General features: G+C 47.2%; 1 protein-coding gene across 1 annotated transcript; it reads left to right on the forward strand.

The window, feature by feature from the left end:
* The first annotated feature begins 3578 nt into the window (after positions 1–3578).
* trib3 (tribbles pseudokinase 3) lies at positions 3579–13974 on the forward strand. Its single transcript, XM_078554872.1, has 4 exons — positions 3579–4270; positions 8911–9207; positions 9910–10202; positions 11607–13974. The coding sequence occupies exons 2-4, from the start codon at positions 8917–8919 to the stop codon at positions 12064–12066; spliced, it is 1044 nt and encodes a 347-aa protein (XP_078410998.1). The 5' UTR covers positions 3579–4270; positions 8911–8916; the 3' UTR covers positions 12067–13974.
* The last annotated feature ends 557 nt before the right edge of the window (positions 13975–14531 follow it).

Raw genomic sequence — 14531 nt, forward strand, 5'->3', positions numbered from 1 at the left:
ACTAAGGCTAGCTTTATATTCCAGATCTTATTAATTGAATTTAAATTCCACCAGCTGCTGTGGTGGGGTTTGAACCCACGCCCCCAGGGACTTTACCACTACACCACTATCTCCCCCATTAACTACATTAAATGGCTTCTCTTCCTGCTCCCAAACCGTTACCTCTGGTCTCCCCCAGGAATCAATCCTTGGGCCCCCTCCTATTTCTCATCTACTTGCTGCTCCGTGGTAACATCATCCAAAGGCACAACGTTAATTTTCACATGTACGCTGACAACACCCATCTCCCCCCCTCCCCCTCTCCCCTCCCCCACTCCCCCCTCCCCCACTCCCCCCTCCTCTGCTGCTCTCAACTCCTCCACCGCTGCTAAATCACCAGACTGCTTATCTAACATCCAGGACTTGACGAGCAGAAATTTCCTCCATCTAAATATTGGGAAGACTGAAGCCATTGTTTTCAGTCCCCACTGCAAACTCCGTTCCCATTCCTCTCTCTGGCAACAGTCTGAGGTTAAGCCAGTCTGTTTGTGCCACCTCCAAGACTGCCTACTTCCACCACCGTCACATTGCTCGACTCTGCCCCTGTATGAGCTCAGCTGTTGCTGAAAGCATCACTCACGCCCTCATTACCATTGGAATCGACTATTTAAACACAGTCCTGGTCACCCGCATTTTACTTACATACACTTGAGGTCATCCAAAACTCTGCTATCCATGTTTCAAATCGCAGAAAGTCCCATTCCCCTATCAACCCTGTGCTCGCTGACCTACGCTGGCTCCCGGTCAAGCAACGTTTTGATTTGAAAATTCTCATCCTTGTTTTCAAATCCCTCTATGGCCCCGTCCCTATCTCTGTAATCTTCTCCAGCCCCACGACCCTCCAAGATATCTGCGCTCCTCTAATTTTGGCCTGTTGTTCATTCCCGATCACAATGGCTACACCATTAGTGCCTCCCTACACCTCTCAGCCTCTTTACCTCACTTTCCTCCTTTAAAACCTCCCTCTTTGACCAAGCTTTTGGTCATCTGACCTAGTATCTCCCTATGTGGCTCAGTGTTTTTGTTTTGTAACGCTCTTGTGAAGCACCTTGGGATGTTTCATTGTGTTAAAGGCACTATTTAAATGTAATTTAAGGGGAGGCAATGGTGTAGTGTTATTGTTGCTCGATTAATAATCCAGAGACCCAGGTTAATGCTCTGGGGATGTGGGTTCGAATCCTGCCATAGCAAATGGTGGAATTTGAATTCAATAAAAATCTGGAATTAAAAGTCTAATAATAACTATGAAATGATTGTTGTAAAAACTCACCTGGTTCACTTATGTCCTTTAGGGAAGGAAATCTACTGTCCTTACCTGGTCTGGCCTACATGTGACTTCAGACCTAAGCAATGTGGTTGGCTCTTAAATGCCCTCTGTACCAGGGCAATTGGGGATGGACAATAAATGCTGGTGCTCACATCACATGAATGAACTTTTTAAAAGTTGCTGTTGTTCTTCTTCAGATACCTTCAAAGTCTTTATTTTACAACCGTCCAAAACAGCCGGAGAGGATAGACGGGTGCTCGGTTTAACGGTTGGTCTGAAAGATGGCACCTCCGACAGTGCAACACTCCCTCAGCACAGCGCTGGATTGTCAGATTAGACGTAGTGCTCAAGCCTCTAGAACGGGAGCTCAAGACGGGTCTCCCAGCCTTCTGACCTTTCCGAGCTACGGCTGACACGTTGCTATGTCACATCGGTGCCGCACCGTGATGTCAGCCTAGGCCTCGTGCTCAAGTCCTGAGGCTTGATCTCATGACTGAATCAGAGGTGAAAACTATGAACAGCCTTTAGCAATGGGGGCCGGATGTGGGCCAAGCTGGTCTTGATGTTGTTGGAGTTTGTGTAAGGCGGAGCTGGGGACATTGTTTAATAAATGACCAGTTGATATTCAGGCACACATTTCAATGACATTCACCTGCTAAAAGCATTTGATGTTATTTGTGCTGTATTACTGTAGGGTGCAATTCTTATAGTGAATCATTAATTTATCATGCAACCTGATTAGATTGCAAACTGTAATGATTTCTCAATAAATTGCAGATGTAATCATTAATCTATTGTACATGTAAATACATCAATAACATGGGGCACATGAGGCTGTCAGTATTTACACTGTTCTCTCTACCTAGGAATGTGAGACTCAAACAGAATAAATATTCCAATGATGCTGTGGTCTGACAAGCTGTGAGGTTCTGGGATACTGGATTTGAATCCAATCCTGAGTGATGGGAACTTCAAAACAAATGCAATATACTGTTGGGAATCTGAAATTAAATGAAACATACTGGAAACTCTTAGCAAGTCACGGCATTGCCTGCAGGGAGGTGGACACCGCTGGTATGCTTGCTGACCCTCACTGGATCCTGGTTAAGCAAAGCCATGAATTTGAATTTCTTATTCTTGTTTTAAACTACCCCCCAAACCCACCCCCCCCAACCCCATGGCCTCACCCACCCACCCCTCCCAATCTCTGCAATCTCCCCCAGAACTGCAACCCTATGTGAACTCCAGGACAAAGCAGCCCACTTGACTGACACCCCATCTACCACATTGAGCATTCACTCCCTTCACCACCAACGCACAGTGTGACCCATCTACAAGGTGCACTGGAGCAACTCACCAAGGCTCCTTCCCCAGCACCTTCCAAACCTGCGATCTCTACCACCTCGAAGGACTAGGGCAGCAGACAGATGGGAACACCACCACCACCTGGAAGATCCCCGCCAAGTCACTCACCATCCTGACTTGGAAATATATCGCCGTTCCTTCACTGTCGCTGGATCAAAATCCTGGAACTCCCTCCCTAACAGCACTGTGGGTGTACCTACACCACATGGACTACAGCAGTTCAAGAAGGCAGCTCACCACCACCTTCTCAAGGGCAATCAGGCAATAAACGCTGGCCTTGACAACAATCCCACAAATGAATAAAAAAAATGCACTCCTCTCATTCTGGCCTGTCGAGCACCTCCGATTTTAATCGCTCCTCCGTTGGCGGCCGTGCCTTCAGCTGCCTGGGCCCTAACCCCCGGAATTCCCTCCCTTTAACCCTCTGTGCCTCACTTCCCTGTCTTTGATGCTCCTTGAAACCTACCGCTTTGACAAAGCTTTTGGCCCATGATTTGACTGGGTGTCAGGTTTTGTTTTATAACAATCCTGTGAACTACCTTGGGGACATGTCATGTACACAGATGGCGTATTAAATAATTGCTGTTGTGTGGTGGGCACAGTCCATAATGTTACTTCTGAGTAGAAATTATTTTGAATGCTTTGCAAAAACTGCACGTGGGATATGACGAACCTTGTCTATGGAGTGGGGGCGGGGGGGGGAGTCCTGACAATATTTGGACTGCCCGTCCACTTCTTATAATCTGGTGGAAACTGTCTTTGAACCAGGGTGCTTTTCTTCCCTCCCTTTTCTGCTCTGTCGCCAATAGTTTCTGTGTGTTGCACAGAGAGAGGAGGGTGGATGTTGCAATAGGCAGCCCAGTCATCGTCAGCCAGTTCAGAGTGAGAGTGAAAGCGTAAAAAAAAAACCTGTGTAATAATTCAGCAAGATTACGGCAGCCTCGCATCATACTCTGTCTGCTCGCCGGACAGAGAGAGACAGACACACTCACTCCACTCACACTCACTCAATCACTTGGAGGGAGTTTAAAGCCAGGGAAAGCAGAGAAGAGAAACAATTTAATGCGCCTGGAAATCTCATGGAGAGAGCTGGAGAGAGGACCTTCTGAGAACACTCTTAGTTCCATTATTCTGGTTCCAAGGAATTTTGTGATAAAAGTAGTTATTCTTCGTGGAATTACCAAGAAGTTGTGTTCCCCCCCTCCCTCCCCCCTTGGAAAGAAGCTGGAACTTTTACACTGAAGATCAAAATGTTAACGGATGATGGAAGATAAGGCGCTTTGTTGCTAAAGTTGGTGGGTGCAGCGGAAGATTCGGGTCTCATGTCAAGTTCGGGGCTCCTGTGAATCCACACGTGGGAATTCTGAGCTGGCAACGTGGGGGGGGGTGGGAGAGAGAGAGAGAGAGGAGAAAGGGAGGAAACAGGTTATTAATAATAATAATAATCCTGCTATTCAGGAGCCCAGGCTGCGGATTTTAATCCCACAGACAGAGAAAAAGGAAAAAAACCCGCCTCGGGATTTCCTTTGTTACTGGGAATTCCTCATCGAAACTACTCGGGGCGAATCTCCCACTTTTGTAACGAAGCGAGACCTTTAGGTAAGTTTTTTTTGTTTAAAAACAAAATAAAATAACAGTGTATAAAACTTGTTTGGGTGTTAATGTTTAGGATTGAATCGCGTGTTTGTTTTCTAAAGGGTGTTTTTACTCTTTGTTCGACCTTCCCCCTCTCCACAGTCCCACTTGTTTTGGGGAGGGGGGGGGGATGTTGAGAAATGGTGAGGATTAAACATACACATGTTTATTTCACTCTTTTTGACCAGTTGGCGAGTATGTCACGGAGAAGTTGCCCCCTTTTTTAATTTTTTTGTTTGTTTGGAGTTTTTTAATGTTACAGAAGTTGATACAAACTTTTTCCTCCACTTACACACACTCTCCCCCCACCCCACACCCCAGCCCACACCCATCGGTAACGGTTTTCACTTGGGAGTTCTGGGTTGGTTTTTGTTTGAAGCCTCTCTTTGTGTGTGTGAACTTCGTATTTGGAATCACGCGTTGTCGAACCCCCCCCCACCCCCCTCTCTGTCATGTTAAAGGGTAGCCGGGGATGTTTGACTCTTGGTGGTGAATGTTGCTTCTGTCCCGGGACTGACGCTGTGTTACTGTGTAGCAGTGAACGACCATGCCTGGGATCTCTGTACTTTACGCTGCGCTGTTTTAAGAACAAGACCCCATCCCCCTGTCCTGTCCCCCACCCCCCCTGTCCTGTCCCCCACCCCCCCTGTCCTGTCCCCCCCACCCCCCATCTCCTGTCCCCCCCCCCCACCCCCCCATCTCCTGTCCCCCCCATCTCCTGTTTCCCCCCCCCATCTCCTGTCTCCCCCCCCCACCCCCCCATCTCCTGTCTCCCCCCCCCCACCCCCCCATCTCCTGTCTCCCCCCCCACCCCCCCATCTCCTGTTTCCCCCCCCCACCCCCCCATCTCCTGTTTCCACCCCCCCATCTCCTGTCCCCCCCCACCCCCCCATCTCTTGTCTCCCCCCCCACCCCCCCATCTCCTGTCTCCCCCCCCCACCCCCCCCATCTCCTGTCTCTCCCCCCCCGACCCCCCCATCTCCTGTCTCCCCCCCCCCTATCTCCTGCCCCCCCCCCCACCCCCCTCTCCTCTCCCCCAATGTGAACTCATTCCTCCCCTTCCTCTTCCCCTTCCCCTTCCCCGGGATGGCCGGACCTTGGCGTGTTGCAGTATCTGATTAGGTGCAGATTGGAATAACTAGTCCCTCTGTTTGTTGCGGGGAGAATCCAGAACAAAGGAGCATAATCTTCAAATTAGAGTTAGGCTGTTCAGGGCCCTTTATTAGAGAGCATTTTTTTATACACACACACACACACTCATGGAAATCTGGAACTCTTCCCACCACCAAGGGGTTCAGTTGAAACCTTGAAAACTGAGATTGCTAGATTTTAGAAGGAAAATGACTGTGGTTGTTTGGAAATCTGAAATAAAAACTGTAAGTGCTGGAAATACTCAGCAGGTCTGGCAGCATCTGTGCAGAGTTAATGTTTTGAGTCCAAAATGACGACTCTTTGGATAGATAAAGTTTTGGGTGAAGGTATTGAGGGTAACAAAACCAGGCAGGTAGATGGAGTCAAGATACAGTTCAGCCGTCCTGTGCCGAATGGGCTCAAGGGGCTGAATGACCTTCTCCTGTTGCATGTTCTAAGGAAAGGGTATTCTCTAGTATTTCTCCACCACCTCCCTTGGCTCTCTGCCATCCTGTGGTTGTTACCTGTTAATGGGGCCTCCTATCTGTGAAAACTTCTGGCCTTTAATTGGAATAAATGGCTTTTGAGTTTTCAACGTAGGTGTGGGGTGATCCTTTAAACCAAGCTGCTCCCCTGCTCCTCATACCCATGTGTGTGTGGAGTGTGTTCCATTTCCACTTTCCAGACCCTTCGAATCGGGCTACATGGCCTCTTTGTTTGATCCTTTCTAACCAAAGCCAATGCTTTGTGGTGGATTCTGCACCTACTCCATCCAGGGACAGATTTGTATCTAAACTGCCTCACTCTTAACAGCAGCCTGCATTTATATAGCATCATTCACGTTATAAAACGCCCCACAGCACTTCACAGGAGCATTATTAGGCAGAAAGTAGACACTAAGTCATGCAAGGAGACGTTGGGGCTGGTGACCAAGAGCTTGGTCAGTGGGGTTGACATTTTAAGGAGTGTCTTAAAGAAGGAGAGAGAGAGAGATTAGCACCCGGGACAGCTGAAGAAAGGGCTGCCAGTGGGGGAGCGATTGAAATCGGGGCTGCTCGAGAGGTCAGAATTGGAGGAGCACAGAGATCTCGGGGAGTTGTAGGCTGAAGCGGGTTACACAGACAGGGAGGGGTGAAGCCATCACTCCAAAAGAGCCTTTCCAGCTCAAGGTTCACTGTTCAGGAACAAACAAGAGTCACTGCCCCCCAGGTGTGTGAAACACACAGACTTTTTTTTCGCAATAATGAAAGGGTTTCTTTTTGCATGCCTGGAACCATTTGGAGCTTATTAAATATTAATGGAAATGTTATGTGTAAGCACAAATAGTGAGACAGTCACTGCCATTCATAGATGAGACATGTCCTTATGCTCTTAGCATTGGCAATGATTGACTGGCTGAGCAGTGATTTATTATCTGACTACTCAATTCATCCTGAATGTGATTCATCAGAAGCTGCCCATCTCACGAGGCTGCCGAGAGTCAGAGATCTGAGTCTGGTCTCTTGCATTCAGCAGGAGGGTTGATGAAGCAATAGACCTAGATGGATGGATATGTGTTTCTTTTGTGGGATTGGGGAGGAGCAGAGCTGGGGGGTGGTGGGGGGCACAGTGTGTGTGGGGTGGTGATGGTTGGGGGGGGTAGGGATTGGAGGAGTGTCTCAGTGCTTTCTATGGGGAGGGGGTGCAGAGGTGGTTACCGGATAAAGCTCTGGAGTTGTGTTGTCTCAATCAGTCGCACGCCACCACTGTATTCCAGCACCACCTGCTGTATCAATGTGGCATTTTCACTTGACAACTTGCACTCGAAGCAGTGCCGATTTCTGGTCGGTTTTGTGCCATGGACCTATACCTGCTGGAATTGAGATTTTAGGTTCATTTTACAATGGAACCTCTTGACTTCAGACTTCACCTTAAGCGGTGCAAAATTGGAATTTCCAAGCCACATGATTGTGAGACAAAACCTGGTGGAGGCTGAGGCTGTTTTCCTGTCTGTCTTTCACAACCCTTGTCAACCAAAAAGGTGATAGTTACATGGGAACTCCCTTAAGCATATGAAATATTAATTTAATAAGGTACAAAATACAAGTTCAAAGGTAGAAAATGCTGGAAAAACTCAGCAGGTCTGACAGCATCTGTGGAGAGAGATGATGCTCACAGGATTCTCACTCATCAATTATCTGGATAATTGTTACACAAACTAGGGCTTTACTCCCTGAATTTGGGAAGACTATGGGTGATTTAATTAAAGTTTTGCATGATGTTAATTCCTGATGGGTTAGATAAATAGAAGGCATTTCTGTTGGTTGGACGTTCTAGGATTACGGGATATAGTCTAAATATTAGACCCAGGCCTTTCAGGAGTGAAATTAGGAAACATTCCTACATGACCACAAGGGCAATGGAAGTTTGCAACTCTCCTCCACAAATGACAATTGTATATTAAGTCAATTGTGAACTTTTAATTTCTGTTAGATTCTTGTTAATCAAAGGTATTAAGGGATGTGGTTGCAAAGGCAGTTATGGTGGGGAAGGGGGAGCAGTCAGAAAGGGCAGTGACATCATCGACAACAACTGGCATTTATATAGCACCTTTTTATTATAGTAAACCATCCTAAGGCACTTGCCTCACAAAAGTGATTTTCAGACTGAATTTGACACCGAGCTACTTAGGGAGGTATTAGGACATATGACCAAAAGCTTGGTCAAAGAGGTAGATCTTAAAAGAGAAAAGAAAGGCGGAGGGGTTGAGGGAGGGAATTCCAGCACTTAGAACCTGGGCAGCTGAAAGCATGGTCACTAGTCACCGCTTTTTTTTTTTGCTATTGTGCAGTACCAGCACGAGCATTAGGCTGAAGGTTCAAGATGCCCCTGGCACAACTTGGGTTGCAACGTGAGTGGTCCACTGTTGGACAGCAGTCGGCCCTCTGACTTTGGTTGTATCAGGAGTTTGGTAACGTGTTTGGGCTAGTGAGGACTTGTAGTTGACCTGTCGCCTGTACGATAGGACACAGGTATCACTTCAGACAGCAGTGTTTTGAATATTGGGGGCGGGGCGGTAAATTTTAGATGAACAAAGGAGTTGGTAGGGTAAATGGAGAGAAACTATTTCCTTTGGGGAGTCCAAAACAAGGCAGCATAACGATGGGATGGGAGCCAGGCCAATCAGTACTTTCTCACACAAAAGGTAGTGGAAATCTGGAGCTCTCTCCCCTCAGCTGGTTGTGTAGGGGAGTGGAGGGCTGAATTGAAAATTCCTACCGTTGAGGCTGATTGATTAAATTTTTATTAGTTAAGGTTGTTGTGGGATATTGGAACCAAGGTGGGTAGATGAAGTTAAGGTACAAATCAGTCATGAACTAATTTAAATGGCGGAACAGGCTCGAGCGGCTGAACGGCCGCCTCCTCCTCCTGTTCCTCTGAAAGCAACTTTGGAGCCATTTTGTAAAAACTGTCCTTTTTTTTTCTTCCCCCAGATCCTTATGAGTGTGAACGCCCAGAGATCGCTGCCCTCACTCCCTCCCAGGCTGAAGAGGTTAGACTTTGATGATGCTGATGACCCCGACCTTCCCAAATGCAAGCGAGTCCGTTTGAGTCAGCTCTCCATACCTGCCTTGTCCCCGTGCCTTGGCTCACCATCCCCAACACCCTCCTCCTCCGATGACGACAACAGCGTCTCCCGGATCGGACCGTACCTCCTGCTCAATCCCACAGAGGCGAATAATTGTTACAGAGCCATCCACACCCACACAGAACAGGAATACATCTGCAAGGTATGGTTATTAATGTTAGCGGAAAGACTGGGGTGCTTGCTGGGTAAATGACCGGTATTTTGCGTACTGCCTGGAGGACCATGCGGGGACCCGGTCCTATTCCTGGCCTCAGTATCTTGGGCCACAGGAGGGAGGACACTTGGACTCAGGGACCCCAGGGCTTATGGAGGGAGAGTTTAAGTCCCTGAACTGTGTTCACTTCTCTCTCTCTCGAACCCAACCTTTCAGCACAGCCTGCAACCACTAACCACAGCACAATTACTGATGCGAGTATTTCTTATAAATGGTCACTTCCTGTGACCCTGTGGTGTAACAGATTAAACAAATCCTGTGTTGTCTCCTGTCTTTTTATATTCCTTTATAATTCTTCCCCTTTCAATAAATGCACCTGTCCCACACAAGAATACTTTCCCCCTGCTGCTTTCCCTCTCCAGTCTCCCTTTTTTCCAAACTCTCCCCATTCCGGGAGCACGGAGAGGTTATTTTTCCCTGCGCTCTGTGGTGTTCCTGGGTGAACCTCTGGGAAGTGTGTGCGAAACCAATCTTTTTGACCAAGCCTTTGGCTCACTTGTTCTGACATCTCCTTATGTGACTCACTGTTGACATTTTATCTGACTTACAGTCCTATGACCAGCTTTGGGAAGGTTGAATGGAAGTTGTTGCTGTTGTCTTCACCGGCTTCCCTCTCTCTCTGTGTTGCAGGTGTTTGCGATGAAACGCTACAGTGAGGTGATTGCACCCTACGCCCGCCTCCCACCTCATCCGAATGTGGGTCAGATGGCCGAGGTGATCGCTGGAGACCGCAAGGCCTACGTCCTTTTCCAGCGTGGCCACGGTGACATGCACTCGTATGTGCGGACATGTAAGAGGCTCCGCGAGGAAGAGGCTGCCACGCTGTTCAGGCAGATGGCACAGGCAGTGGCGCACTGTCACGAACATGGGATTGTGCTCCGGGACCTCAAGCTGAGGAAATTCGTATTCGCCAACAGACAGAGGTGAGTTTTGGGGTGGGGGTGGGGAGGAGGGGGGTGTTGTGGAGGCTCAGATCCATGCAACAAACATCTCTGTAAACAAAACTTTGTGTGTGTGGGACCTCTGCTTGAACTAAGGTGGACCTACATGACACTACTTTTGAGGAAGAGCAGAGGGGAATTCACCCTGGTATCCTGACCAATGTTCATCCCTTGACCAACATCACTTCGAAAAGGGTTATCTGTTCTTATCATGCTGTTGTATATGGGATCTTGCTATGCACAGTTTTGGCTGCCTTGTTTCCCTACATTGCAACAGTAATCACAATTAACCAATGGAATGTACTTCATTGGCTGTGTAGTGGCTTGGGATGTTCTGATGTCGTATAGGTGCTATATAAATACAAGTCCTTTCAAAGCAGAGTCGAGACCCCACTGGCTATTATTAACATCCTAGGTGAAATGATACCTGGGCAGCCTCAAGTGACGACCTTGTTGGGTCTTTTGCCTTGGCCAAGGGGAGAGGGAGACGGGGAGATTGAAAGAGTCTGGGAGGGAGAGTCAGCAGACAAGGGTCAAAATTAGCATAAATTGGGCAAAGAGGAAGATTGGAGTGATTAAAGACTGCTCCATAATCTTGTGCGTAATAGAATTAGCTGACAGGGCTCTGTGTTAAGGGGTGATTTTCTGACTCAACGCTCCCAGCAGAGAGAGTGCAGAAAATCCTGGGCCAGCCACCCCTGAAAGATGGCATCTCTGACAGTGCAGAGCTCCCTCAGTACTGTACTGGCAGTATCACTTGGATTATGTACTCGAGTCTCTGGGGTGGAGCTTGAACCCAAAAACTCCTGACTCAAACGTGAGTGCTACTACCCACCGGGCCACAGAAAATCATTAGTTTCAGACGGAGAGAAGTTAAAAGGGAAACAGACCATTCGGCCCAGCCAGTCCACGTTGATGTTTACCCTCCCGACCAGAAAATAGTCCCAAGCACATTTAGCCATCCTGTTTCCCCTATTCAATCTAATCTGAAATATTGACCTTGGCCTCAGTCAGTAACCCTGGAACTGAATTCTACAGCCTCAGTTAAAACGTTTCACTTGTTCTCTCAAATTTAACCTTGTATCTATGTACAAGGACTGGGGAGCAGCCTACACAACAGCGCTGGTCTTTCTGACATGTATTGTTCCTTTAAGAAACATTCTGGCAATTACTGCAACTCTTAAGATGCCCTTCTGTAAGTTTTAATACACATTAAACATGGTAGTTAGCTTGCAGCAAGAGAAAAGCAAGTATCGAGAAACCTATGCCCTGGTGAAACATGCTTCAGTTCGGTCTAGTTCGAATGGAGTCCTTTCACTCATTTTGAGCGGGTTTAAACTAATGTTTACAAACGCATATTCTAAATAGCGTTTTCTTTTCTTCCAGAAACAAACTGAGGCTTGAAAATTTGGATGATGCCTGTGTCCTGAAGGGAGAGGATGATTCCTTGATGGATAAGCACGGCTGCCCTGCGTACGTGGGGCCGGAGATCCTTAACACCAAACAGTCATACTCGGGGAAAGCTGCAGATGTCTGGAGCCTGGGAGTGGTCCTTTATACCATGCTCGTGGGCCGCTACCCTTTCCAGGACACGGAGCCAGCCGCCCTCTTCAGCAAGATTCGGCGAGGGTTCTACACCGTCCCGGACAACATTTCCCCCAAAGCCAAATGCCTCATCCGGTGCATCCTGCGGCGGAACCCGACTGAGAGATTGACAGCCGGCGAGATCTTGTATCACCCCTGGTTCAGCTCCAACTTCACCGTGACCTTCAACAGCAGCACAGGACCATTGACCGACCAGTTGGTCCCTGATAGTTACCGGGAGGACGCAGACACAGAATTGTAGAAATTCTTACCGTTTATAAAAAGAAAATGTATTTTGAAAAGGTAAAGGCCACATTGCGTGCCTTCTCTGTGAATTGGACAGTGACTTTAAACTTCTGCACCCTTCCTCGTTCAGGTGATTTGAGGCGAAAGCCTTTTGAGACTGGGGGTTGCTAGATTGTGCCCAGAAAACAGGCATAGAGGTTTCCTGACCGAAGTTAGTGTCTCAGGCTTCAAATGAGGTGTATGTGAAAGTGTACTCCTCTTGTCGTTCAGTGTTTGCGACAGGACGTGATGGTGTGTCTTTGGACAGTGGGCTGGTCAACCTAGTCTGTGGACCCCCCCCTCACCCCCCTGTTCACAATCAGCCTTCCAAACATCTCGGGAGGGAATGGAAAATAACTTCCAGTCAGCTTATTTGCAGCCGGAGGTTGTTGACAAAACCAGGATTACCTGTGATCTGAGAGACTAGAGATTGGCTATCTCAAGGGAGGGGGTGTGGAGAGCATTCATGGCTTGTTCAGTGATGCCGTAGACTTCTGGTCTATTTCTCCACTGTCAGCCTTGTGATGGGATGTAACATTAATGCTGTATTGATAGTTGGTTGATTTTTAGGGTCCCTTTCCCTTGACTTATCCTTCCTAAAAATTGGGGACCATAGGGCTTACCAATTGTCGGGGTGGTGGGGGAGGAGAATAATCTACTTGGCAAGAATCTTGTGGTGATTTGCTCCAAGTTGGGCAGAATACAGAGCCACTCACCCAATATTGCCTCAGTACAGTAAGACTCACTTTTGCATGGTGAATCTGAAGGAACACCAGAGTTTGGTGGATTGTGCCCACCAAAAGCCCGATTATTGTACAAAACTGAAGGATTTTTTTTCTCAATGGTGCTTTTGAGGAATGCATAAGGGTCAGCAACAGAGTCTGGACTGAACTGTTATCTTTCCTTATCATTTTCTTCCTCTTACCTGGAAGAATATTGATCTAGAACTGACTATTGCAATGTAAATTCAGGCTGTGCAGTGTGACAGCTCTCTCTCTCCTGACAAGAGATTGTTGTTCTAAGAACCTGATGTGCACCACTTGTTACTTGATTACATTTAATGCCTCTTCAGTGTTTACAGAGGGAACAAACAGATTTCATGGTTCCTGACTGACCTGTAGCATGGGATGGTATGGGATAGCCGGATACTTGGCACTGGAAGGATTAGATTTCAAATTCAGCACTGTCATCTGGTAAAATACAGTGTATATATTTCGTCAAAAAAAATCTCTTATTTTATCTGACGGCAGTGTTTGACTGCACCCTCTTGGTGTTTTAAAAACATGGTGGAGGAAGGGCGGCATGTCCACATGCCCCTTGTACTTGCGGACAACATGGTTTGGATGGCACATGTCTGTCTCATAGGTGAAAGCATTGAGACCACATAGTTGATGCCTGGTGTGGCCCCTCCATGCGCCCTACGCTCTGCTAAACACAAGACCAACCGTGCTATTAAGGGATCAGTGCGTTAATTCTAAGTTGCCAAATAAAGTGTGGACAATTCTTGCTGCAGTGTAGCTTTGCCAGGACCTCCAGCTGACCATTCCGTCAGTAACAACTGACTGCAGCTAACGTGACAATTCAATAACCATTTGTTGCTGTGCCTTCAGTGTCTGTTAGCGAACCCTGTTTTCCCACTAAAGCCTGTACTGTAACTCAGCTAAATCCACAAGAGTAAGGGGATTGGCCAAGCTGTTGGTCCCTTCTGTGGCAGGTGCTAGTTCTGTTGTGGTTTTGTACAGGACTGTATCTATGATACAAAATGACAAGTTGATGTAAATATGTTTGATAAACCTATGTAGCAGCACCAACACTACATTTGAGTTATTGTGTGTACGTACTGATTGTATATTTGTCAATTTCAATTAAAAGCAGTTGTATTTTTTGTTCAGTGTTAATTTTTGAGTCGCACATCTATTGCACATTATTGCAGGGTGCGTCGTGTAATAAGTGGATACTATATCATTTTTTTTTCATAATTTCCATCAATGAAGCACTTGAGCACTTTTATAACAATGTGATAATCGTTGATGCGTTAACCTCTCCTGCTCACACTGGGAAAGCTGACCGCACACAACAGTAAGAGGTCGATCTCTGAATTTGTGCGAAATTTAAAAGAGGAAGTGGAAAATTGCCCGGGTATGTCCTGTCCACTAAGAGCAGGGCAAATCCAGTCAATTACCATTCCAACAATCTACCCTCAATCATCAACAAAGTGATGTAAAGTTAGGCTTGTATCCACTGGAGTTTAGAAGAGTAAGAGGTGACTTGATCGAAACCTTTAAGATCCTGAGGGGTCTTGACAGGGTGGATGCGGAGAGGATGTTTCCTCTTGCGGGATAATCTAGAACAGTTTAAAAATAAGGGGTTGCTGATTTAAGACAGAAATGAGGAGAAATCTTTTTCTGACGGTCATGAGTCTTTGGAACACTTCCTCAAAAG

The sequence above is a fragment of the Cetorhinus maximus genome, chromosome 13 (genome assembly GCF_964194155.1).
Source record: "Cetorhinus maximus chromosome 13, sCetMax3.hap1.1, whole genome shotgun sequence".
In the NCBI taxonomy this organism is placed as follows: domain Eukaryota; kingdom Metazoa; phylum Chordata; class Chondrichthyes; order Lamniformes; family Cetorhinidae; genus Cetorhinus; species Cetorhinus maximus.